At 41.4% G+C, this 10,353-nt stretch overlaps 1 protein-coding gene across 1 annotated transcript; it reads right to left on the reverse strand.

Moving 5' to 3' along the window:
- Positions 1-1,308: 1,308 nt before the first annotated feature.
- LOC149113227 (uncharacterized) lies at positions 1,309-10,102 on the reverse strand. Its single transcript, XM_089288095.1, has 4 exons — positions 9,766-10,102; positions 5,283-5,606; positions 3,196-3,441; positions 1,309-1,644 (listed from the first exon to the last, which is right to left on the reverse strand). Exons 1-4 carry the CDS (start codon positions 10,100-10,102, stop codon positions 1,325-1,327), a joined length of 1,227 nt encoding a protein of 408 aa, XP_089144221.1. The 3' UTR covers positions 1,309-1,324.
- Between the last annotated feature and the right edge of the window lie 251 nt (positions 10,103-10,353).

Consider the following 10,353-nt stretch of genomic DNA (forward strand, 5'->3'; position numbering starts at 1 on the left):
TGCATGGAATTAGTATTATTATCCGTGATCATACCAAAAACCATTTACAAATTTGATAGTTTTGATACTTTTTCTAAAAGACCACTCAATTTGTATGAAAACGTATCTACTTTGTTAGATTTCTTCTACTCTGCTCTAATGTTACGTTAAGTAGCCATAGTAACTCAAGGAGTCTTACTTGAAGGCTAAGGGCTTACACAAAATTGACTCTGCAAAGTTTAACATTAAAATTAATCTATCGATGAAAGTCTAGCATAGGCAAGCTACACTCTCATGGGGTACGTTCATCATACTATACAAGGTGGTTCTAACTTTTAAGTCTGTGGATGAAACCCTAGTGTGTGACCATTCAAATGAAAGCTGTTAAGCAGTACTTTCATGTGGTGCTGTTTAATATGTTGTAGAAGGTGGTTCTTAGTTTTACGTCTGTAGATGAAATACTAATGTGCGATGATTCCGGTGAAAGCTATTGAGCAGTATTTTCATGTGACACTGTTTACTATGTTGTACAAAGTGGTTCTAACTTTTAAGTTTGGATCAAATACTAGTGCGTGACCATTCAGATGAAAGCTACTGAGCCGTGATTTTTATGTGGTTCTAACTCTAACGTGTAACCCAACAGTGTGACCGGCACGACTTACTCCAAATAATATCAAGGGATTTGGAAAAGTTTAAACCGAGACCGTTCTTGTATCATGGATGACAATGTGGCATGCGTTTCGTACGCCAATCGCTTGTCGTAATTACAATTTACATAATACCATAATATTTACAAATACCATAATAATTCGATTTAGGGCCCCGGACGCCTGTTTACTTTTGATAGCTCAAAGGTGGGGGTGGGGGGGGGGGGGGGAGGGGAGGGGTGATTTGGGCTTATTGGATGGCGGGCGCCCTTTAGGAATGGGTCGCTTATACATTTCTGTTTATGACATAAACAGTGGAATGTGATTGAACAGTGACGGGTAAAATCACTTGACAACTGTAACAAGCGGGCCTTGATAAGTCCAATTCAATGTCTTTGGTAATATTACGCTCAGATCAATGTCTTTAATTCCAATTTCACAATGGTGCCTCTTGTTAGAATAGGGGAAGTGTATTAGAAAAGGACAATGAATAGGGAGGACTTGTTAGAAAGGGGACGCTTTTTGGAAGGAGAAGGCTGAATCGAATCATTACGGTATTAAAAGAGAGTTAGCATGTTCTGTTCTCAATCACCTATTTTGTAAAACACTTGTAAGGCGGTTGTAAGGCGGCGCTTATTGGAGAGAGTGCGCTAAATGAAATTATTGCGACATTAAAACAGAGTTAGCATGTTCTGTTTTTAATCACCTATTTCGTAAAACACTTCAATGTCAGTAGGAGTGAAATAAAAGACTCCAGTGAAAAACCCACAGTTACCAGTTGAATATCCTGAAGGAACGGAGTATGTATAGCCGCAATTGGTATACAAATTTGACTTGCTCAAAGCGTTGTCCGATATGTAGATGTCATGATTACCAAAAGTGGGTCCGTAGCTGGAGCAGTGATACATTGCGTATTGTTCATTTTGATACTGAGTCAGCTTGACAGGGTTATATCCATCATTGTTGTAAAGCGAGAACAGGAAAGCTTTACTGGCAGGAGTATAACCGCAACTAGAACCTAAATTAGAAACAAAAGTTTAACAATTCTGAGCATTTCGGTTGAAAAAAGAAACAGATATATACAGAAACCATATTGTATAAAGAGTTCTTTGGAACAGAACAACTACAGCAACAAAAATAAGTATTCAGCGTGGGGATCAGATCTGTTGGCAAAAGCGTTTAATTTGCGTTACGCGTGATAGAGCAGTTTTCAATTGTGAGTCGGCCGATAATCAGAAAATTAGTTCTTTTTCCCTACGGTTTGAGATTGGCTGAGTAGTCCAATTGGTAAGCAATTGGTTTAGTTTTACGACACTCAATTGAAAACAGCTCTAACACGAAAGAAGTTAGTGGATTTATATACCCGGTTTATATACCTTCTTGACGTCTGAATTTTCAAATGCGTGAAATGAGATCGCGACGTTCTGGTTTACAGCCGGTGAGATAACTGTTTTTGAAGCCGAAGAAGAGTTTTAGTTGAAACAAGACTGATAAGCAAGTGAGAAGCCCGGAGACTGACAGAGAGAGGTCGATTTTCTGGAAGCTTTTGATGGTTTACAACAGGACATACTATAGAAAATTCTCCGAGCTCAGCTTCACTACTCTGATTTTGTGAAATATCATGCAACTGGGTCTTATTCCGTCAGCATTATCTTTTCGGAAGCCTAGGAAACCAAACGGTCGTATCTAACTACAGCCAACCGCCGTAGTTTGGAACCCCGGCGGTTCTATACAAAGGACAGAGAACAAACATTGGGTACTGGCTCGAACCAATTTCTACTTTTTTTTTCGTCTTCTCAGTGCAAGATATTAAATTACAGTATTTAGAGAGGAAGCCACGTCAGCCTTAGCTGGTTTTCATGCGGGTCCTCTATCCTGGTCGAATTGGAATTTGGAGATGTTGGTTTTTGTGGAGGGAGGAAAACCGAAGAACCCGGAGAAAATCCTCGGAGCAAGGCGAGAACCAACAACAAACTCAACCCACGTATGGCACCGTGCCGGAATCGAACCCAGGCCACATAGGTGGGAGGCGAGCGCTCTCACCAATGCGTCATCCCTGCTTCCCAAATAAGCACCTTTATAACAAGCTCCGCGTCATACTTATTAAAACAGGATATAACAGCCGAGACACTGCCCCTTTAAGTCTCAAGTCTTTGAGTCTTAAGGAGACGATAGTTCTAATTGACAATTAGATTATGAGCTCAAGATTTCTTTGAGGTGATAGTTGAGGTTATGATCCAATTGCTTTACTAGAATTCTGACTGAAATTTCCTTCAAATAATGATTCCAATTATTTTCGGTCTAAGCATTAAACTTCACCCTTTAGAGAATTCGTGCGGACTGAATTGTCAATTTGACATTTGCAGTTGTGTCCACGCGTACTTAACAATTACAAATTTCGAGCATTTTCAATTTAAGAAACTGTAACTGCCATCCTTTTAGTCTTCTCAAAAATTGGATTATCCATTTGTTTCTAGATGTTCTTTCAAAACTTCGGATAGTGTACAATGGCTCAGCCAATCAGATTACAGCATTTGCATTAGTATACTAGTAGTAGAATGATACTTACTGTGCCAGGACACGTCGGTATATCCACCAAATATGTAGCTGCCGTATTTAATGATGGTCACAGTGGGTCCCTTTCCATCACAGTTGCTGTGGAATATCGATGCAGCCGAGCCGTCAGTCTTGGCATGCCAGCAACGCACAAATCGATCACGCCCTGGACTCAGGAGGACTGGGTCTAAGAAGGACAACAATTTCCCCAAGTATTGGTTGTAATCGAGACCGTCGAGAATGACGGACACACTTAGGCCTGGATAGAGGAAAGAGTATAAAACCGGTATGTTTAAGTATCAAAGTCGCCTTTTTGAGGTTTGCTTAATTCATTAAATCGCCAGAGTGATCAAGATCTAATTTCTCATCACAATACCAATACATTATCAAGCATACAGGTAATGAAAATAGTTGAAATCATCTGCTAAGTGGAGCCGTCTTGATTTACCAGCAAATTCTCAAAACTGTATGGCTCTCAGTAACAGGAATTAACAGTTTGAACTGGAAAGGTTAACAGTGATATGTTCTTTTTCATTTCGTTCATGAATTAAACGATTGGTTACCTGCATATCAGCAAATATCTCATGGTTCGATTTAGTGACCCGGGCACTTATTTTATACTTTTGGTAACTCAAGGGAGGGTGCTAATTGGAGAGCGGACGCTTATTAGGGACGGCGCGCTTATTTCTTTCTTTTTCTCTTCAACATAAACATGGAAATGTGATAAGGCATTTCAATGGACAATAACTGTTACTTTTCACTTGAGAATTGTAACAATAGAGGTTCGCATAACCATAACACCATTTGCCTGTTTAGACCAAGTCGATGCGTTAACTCATACGCTCAAGAAAGAAATGCATTAGTCAATTCCAGCTGTGCCCATGCTGCCCCCCCCCCCCAACAGGCCTTCCCCCGGGAATTAGGTTATTTTGAAAACAACCTGGAAATGCCGTACGGCTGGAACAAACCAGTTGATCAAATGCCCCGGGGTTGTGGCTCAATTATTATTATTTTTTCGTTTCTCATGTTACTTTCAGTACAATCAAAGCCAATTCAGGCCAAATTAAAAGTCCTAGCAAGGTCTTTTTTTAACTTTAATAGTGAAGAAAAAACACAATATAGGTTATTCCGTAGGATCTAGAGTCTTATTTATGTCCTATTTAGACGCATTCATTACGAAACTTACCGTATTTGCCGATAAACTGGTCATTGAAAGAAGCGACAATGCTGCATCACAACCAATAGGAGGAAATGGTCATGAACGCCGGTAAACATGGAAAAAGCGAAAAACAAACAAACAAAACAAACAGGCTAAGATTTACGTTTGAAGGTCCTTGACCCAGGACATCTGTTGTTTTATGCTCATTGACTATGCTTGAATTATATAATCGCAATGCTGCTATTGGTTAATTGTATGAGCACACATAACCACCTTTTGTATTTTGGCAGGTTTTTTGCTGGGTCAGCCCCCAAAGAACTTTGCCAGGTTTCCTTACCATTTTCCCTCCATTAACTATGGCTGCATGTAAGATGAAAAAGCGAGATGGTCAAATGCCCCAGGGTAATTGTGCAAGGCTGATATCCGACCCCGGGATTGACATTGTGGAAAAATGCCCCACTATTGCGGGGGATGGGCACACATGGAATTAACTGATACATTGTTTACTTGTCTAATCAGTCTTTACTATCATCTCTTCGATGTCAAAGTCTTCACTGTCACTTTCGCAATGAGGGCACTTGTTGTAAGCCCGGGGGATCTGGGTGCGAGGAGACTCCCTTATATGGGCTATATAGGTACGCGCGGACCGAAAGATAGCGTTTTCAGCCGTTTTGGTCATAAATAGGGTATGGTGTTTGCACTTGAACTAGGTATGCTTTTTAGAAGAAGCTACTTTTTCAAGTCATAAATAGGATGGGAAGATCGCGGATTTTGGTCATAAATAGGGTAAGGGTTTTGGGAAGCGGACCGCGCACACCTCCACCCAATTTTTCTGGGAGTACCCCCCGGGGGTTGTAAGGCGGCGCTTATTGAAAGAGAGCGCTAAATCGAATCCTGATTACGGCATTAAAAGAGAGTTATCATGTTCTGTTTTTAATCACCTATTTCGTAGAACACTTCAATGTCAGTAGGAGTGAAATGAAGAATGCCCCCAGTGAAAAACCTACAATGCCCAGCTGAATATCCTGAAGGAACGGAGTATGTATAGCCGCAAGTGGTATACGATCCCGAGTTGCTCGTAGAGTTGTCCGATATGTAGATGTCATGATACCCATCAGCACCAAAAGTGGGTCCGTAGTTGGAGCAGTGATACATTGCGTATTGTTGATTTTGATACTGAGTCAGTTTGACAGGATTATATCCATCATTGTTGTAAAGCGAGAACAGGAAAGCTTTACTGGCATAAGTATAACTGCAACTAGAACCTGAATTGGAAACAAAAGTTGTACACTTTCTAAGCATTTCGGTTGAAAAGAAAAACAGAAATAAAGCTACCATATATTGTAAAGTAATCTTTAGAAGAAAAGAAACAACAACAAAAAAACAAAATAAATAGGCAACGAGAGGATCGGATCTGTTGGCAAGGGCGTTAAGCGTGATATGCCTTGGTAGCGACTGAATTTTCAAATGAGTGAAATGAGATCGCGACGTTCTAGGTGGAAACTCTTTCTATAGTCGAAAAAGTGTTTTAGTTGGAGCAAGAAGATAAGCAAGGAAGAAGTCTGGAGACTGACAGAGAGAGATCGTCTTTCTGGAAGCTTTCGGTGGTTTACAACAGGACTTCTTATGGAAAATACACCTAATTCAGATTCACGACTCATACTTAGTAGAATATGATGCAACTAAGTTTTGTTCTGTCAACGTCATTGATTAACATGTTATTGGAAGATTGAAACAACAACGTAAAATGCTATACCTCCCAACCGGAATACGTTTTCCGATTGGAGGAAAAGGTGTCACGTGCGGTGGGTCAAAACTCACTAACTCCCCTGGGGCGAACAAAACTTACTAACTCCCAAGGGCGAGCAAAACTCACTAACTCCCTAGGGAAACAACAACTTAAACTTTCGACTCGCACATGATCAGGTTGTGCTCCTTTTAGCCCCACCAAATTTATGTGCCAGCCGACGTCAGGCAAACATTTTTTTTGCTGTTTCTTTTTTCTTTTTTGAGTTGGGAGGTATACAAAACACTTCATGACTGGCCCAGCGGGAAATAGTGAGTTCTGTTTCCCCTCGACCTCAACGTTCTCCTCGACTTCGCCAACCTCGTTCCCAGGGTCTCTCATCTTACCACCCCCTAGAGCGAACGATTCGCTCCAGGGGGCGGTAAGATGACAGACCCTGGGAACGAGGTTGCGGCTTCGCCTCAGGGAACATTGAGGGTCTCAGGGATACAAAACTCACTGTTTCTCTTGGGGTCAGTCATTAAATGCTTAATGACCAAGTTCAGCGTATTCTGGAAAACGAACCGCACAGCCACATGATTTTCGAACTTAACGCTGGCTAGCATAATTATTGACAGTACGAGACAGACATACATGAAACTGGATTAACCAGAAACTTCATTTTTCAATCGACGCTCGAGGCCGTACTGTTGTGGTTGCCAAACCAGAATGGATATGCAATGGTAATATAAGTCGTCAGCACTTTCATAACGTAAGTCCAAATAAATTAGGTTTTCCTTGTTAGTAGAGCGTTCTCCATCTGCCAAATGCTTTCAGACACTTAAATAAAGTTTTTTCGTTCGTTCGTTTGTTCTATTGGTCATTCGTTTAATTTGTGCGCACGTTCGTACGTCCGTTCGCCCGTTCGTCCTTTCGTCTCTTCGTGCCTTCGTCCGTTCGTCCCTTTGTCCCTTCGTCCGTCTGTCCATCCGTTCGTCTATTCGTCTGTCCTTTTGTTCGTTCGTTCGTTCGTTCATACCTTCCTATGTTCGTACAGTTCGTTCGCTCAGTCAGTCCTCCGGATGCGTACGACCAAAGTGGACTGGTAAGATAGTTCCTTATTTTCACTTCTTTTGTATCTCATTCTCAAATGACTTTCCGCACTACAAGGAAGTCTCTTTGTCGGCAGTACATGAAGTGCATTGCTGCGAGCGATTTACTTATTCTGAAATGCGGGTGGCAAAGTGGGTGGGGGGGGGGGGTTACCAATCACGCATCACGATGAATTTTTCTATTAAATCACGCATCACGGAGATTTTTTTTCAACAATCACGCGTCACGTAAAAAGAGTAAGTACATCGCCAATTTTGTGGTGTGGGATTTTCCCCTCTCCAGACAGGCGGTCTAACTCCGCCCGCCTGTTTCTTTCCTTCCTCTATGACACAATCGGGAGCCTGTTCACAGGCTAAGTTGACAGAGATCTTATACGAATTGAGAAGACGTCTACGCTACCTTTGCCAAGCTTTGATGTACAGGCAATATTTGTGTCAAAGCTTTACCCCTGTAAATCCTTTTCTGATGTGAAGTTTATATAAAATAATTCATATATGAACAGCGGTTGTAGATGAAAGTGAAGAATATAAACTTCACATCATTTCACTCCTCACGGGAAGATATGAACTCAATTAACTGGCCTCGCTCCCAATGTGTGACTTCATAGCTCAGTTGGTAGAGCATCGCACCGGTATCGCGGAAGTCACGGGTTCGAATCCCGTTGAAGCCCTGATTTTTTCAGGCTTCTTCTTTCCAATTGTTTAAATTGGAAAATTAACTGCGATTATCATTCTGCACTTTCATCTACAACCGCAGTTCATATATGAATTATTTCATATAAACTTCACATCATTTCACTCCTCACGGGAAGATATGAACTCAAGTAACTGGCCTCACTCCCAATGTGTGGCTTCATAGCTCAGTTGGTAGAGCATCGCACCGGTATCGCGGAGGTCACGGGTTCGAATCCCGTTGAAGCCCTGATTTTTTTCAGGCTTCTTCTTTCCAATTGCTTAAATTGGAAAATTAACTACGATGATCATTCTTCACTTAAATCCTCTTCTGTTCGGCAACGCTTTTATGTCTGTGGATGACATAACGTGGCCTTTGAATTCAGTTAGGTCTTTATGACGACCTTCATTAAGTGGTTCACAAACTTTTTCCTTGTGTAGCCTCTCTCTGTCTTCTGGAGCGGCATAAAATGACACTTAACTCTAACGTCTCTTATCTTTTCAGCCGTTTGGAACCCTCCGGTTTTGAGACGACATTCTTTCAGACCTTAAATACGATGATTGATTGATTGATTGATTGATTGAGTGAGTGATTGCTTGATTGATTGATTGATTGATTGACTGACTGATTGATTGATAGCCGGTTTCGGATATGGTCTGATGCACTGCCAAAAATGATCGGTCGACAAAATGGACAAAAATAACTCTGAAGCTCATAGTCCTGGTGCAAAGCTTGACTGTTTTCAATTGACTTATTCCTATTCTGTCACAATTGTTTGGACCTATAGTACCGTGAAGATCCACGAAGATCAAAGACATCAGAAGCCCACGATTTATTGATCTCTTTTAAGATTCTATTTACTGTTTACTTTGAATGAATGGTATCGGTTGTAGTTGAAAGAACGTTCACTTATCACGGAAATCTAATTGGCAAATCACGCATCACTTGCTTGTAAAATAACAAATCATGCATGACGTTATGATGTCTTGTCCAGCGTCACGAGGCTAATTTGGTCCAATTCACGCGTCACGCTGCTAATTTTGGGGCCATCATGCGTCACGCAAGAACCCTTTGCCACCCTCTGAATTGAGCCCTCTAGCTTGTGAACTCCTCGTAGCCTGATTGAAACCGATTAAGTTAAGTTTTTTTAAAAAAAAGTTTGCTCAAGACGAAAGCTAGTCTGCTTAATGCGAGTCGGCGCCGCTAGATTAAGTTCTCGCAGTCCTACGCGGGTGTTTGGACAACCAGTCACAATATTTTTAGCCTGCGAACGCAGACGTATTTCCGGCTGTCGCTTGGTTCCGCCGAAAAATAACGTCTTCGAACCCGAGCCAGGAAACGATTTCTGTGACGTAATGACTTTTGTTTCTTCTTGGCCAATCAGATTCCATGATAGAATGAAACTCGAGTGCTCCTCGCAGCGAATACCTCGCGCAGTGGTTCTGGGGTTATTTGAGCTAAATTGTGATTGGCTTAGAATTCTTACGTCACAGAAATCGTTTTCTGGCTCGGGTTCGCAGACGTTATTTTTCGGCGGAACCAAGTGACAGCCGGAAATACGTCTGTGTTCACAGGCTACAATACTTTGAGCTGCGAATGAGATCGAAGCGAATCTGCTCTTAGGGTAGCTACGAAAGATCTTTATAGAAATCGAGGATTTTTCTTATGAGTTAAGCCCGCCATCGGATGCGATTTGAGGTCGATTATGCGAAACTGCAAGGCCGCGCAACATCAAAAAGCGTATTAATATCGGTTTTAAACCTGAAATAAGTACTTGTATTTCTTAAACAAGAAAAGAGTAAGACCAATGGTTAAACAAAAGAACAAAAATGGAGTTTTTTTGTTCTTTTACTGAGATAATAAAGCACGTTTTTATCAAGCTCGTGGTGATAGTTAGATCTTATGATACTTACTGCGCCAAGACACGTCAGTGTATCCACCAAATATGTATTGGCCAACTCTAATGATGGTCACTGTGGGTCCCTTTCCATCACAGTTGCTGTGGAATGTGGACGCAGCTGAGCCGTCTGTCCTTGCATGCCAGCACCGCACAAAGTAACTCTGCGATACGCTCGGGAGAGCTGGGTCTAAGTAAGTTATCAGCTTCCCCAAGTATTTGTTGTGATCGAGGTTGCCAAGAATTGCAGATGTTGCAAGGCCGCCTGGGTACGAGAGACAAAAGTTCAAAGCAACTGCAGTCGTACTGCTGGTTTTCACTGTCATGCCATCAACAATCAAGATTTTAATCATTCAATAAATTGAGTCAAGAATGTGAGATATAACAGATTATTGATTTATATACAACTTCGCAAAGACTTAGGTCTGCCTGTTTCTTCATACCTGTGTTATTCGAGAAATGCTTCTCTCAAATTTGTAGATAGAGCTTTGTATGGAGGCGCCGTGTTGGTGTCGCCAGTAAAGTAACCATCAATTTTTATTTCTAAGTATGACAACGTCTCATAAAAATCGGCAATCTCTTCAACTGTCAATCGAGTTTATCT

The sequence above is a fragment of the Orbicella faveolata genome, unplaced genomic scaffold (genome assembly GCF_042242905.1).
Source record: "Orbicella faveolata isolate gen_17 unplaced genomic scaffold, um_ofav_v1 contig_15, whole genome shotgun sequence".
In the NCBI taxonomy this organism is placed as follows: domain Eukaryota; kingdom Metazoa; phylum Cnidaria; class Anthozoa; order Scleractinia; family Merulinidae; genus Orbicella; species Orbicella faveolata.

Excerpts from the sequence above, each read along its gene's own strand:
- LOC149113227 (XM_089288095.1), bottom strand. The coding sequence starts at position 10,102 with ATGATTAAAATCTTGATTGTTGATGGCATGACAGTGAAAACCAGCAGT. Across the intron at positions 3,442-5,282 it reads TGAAGTGTTCTACGAAATAG|GCCTAAGTGTGTCCGTCATT; the intron begins GTGATTAAAAAC and ends TCCTCTATCCAG. Across the intron at positions 1,645-3,195 it reads TACCGACGTGTCCTGGCACA|GTTCTAGTTGCGGTTATACT; the intron begins GTAAGTATCATT and ends TTTCTAATTTAG.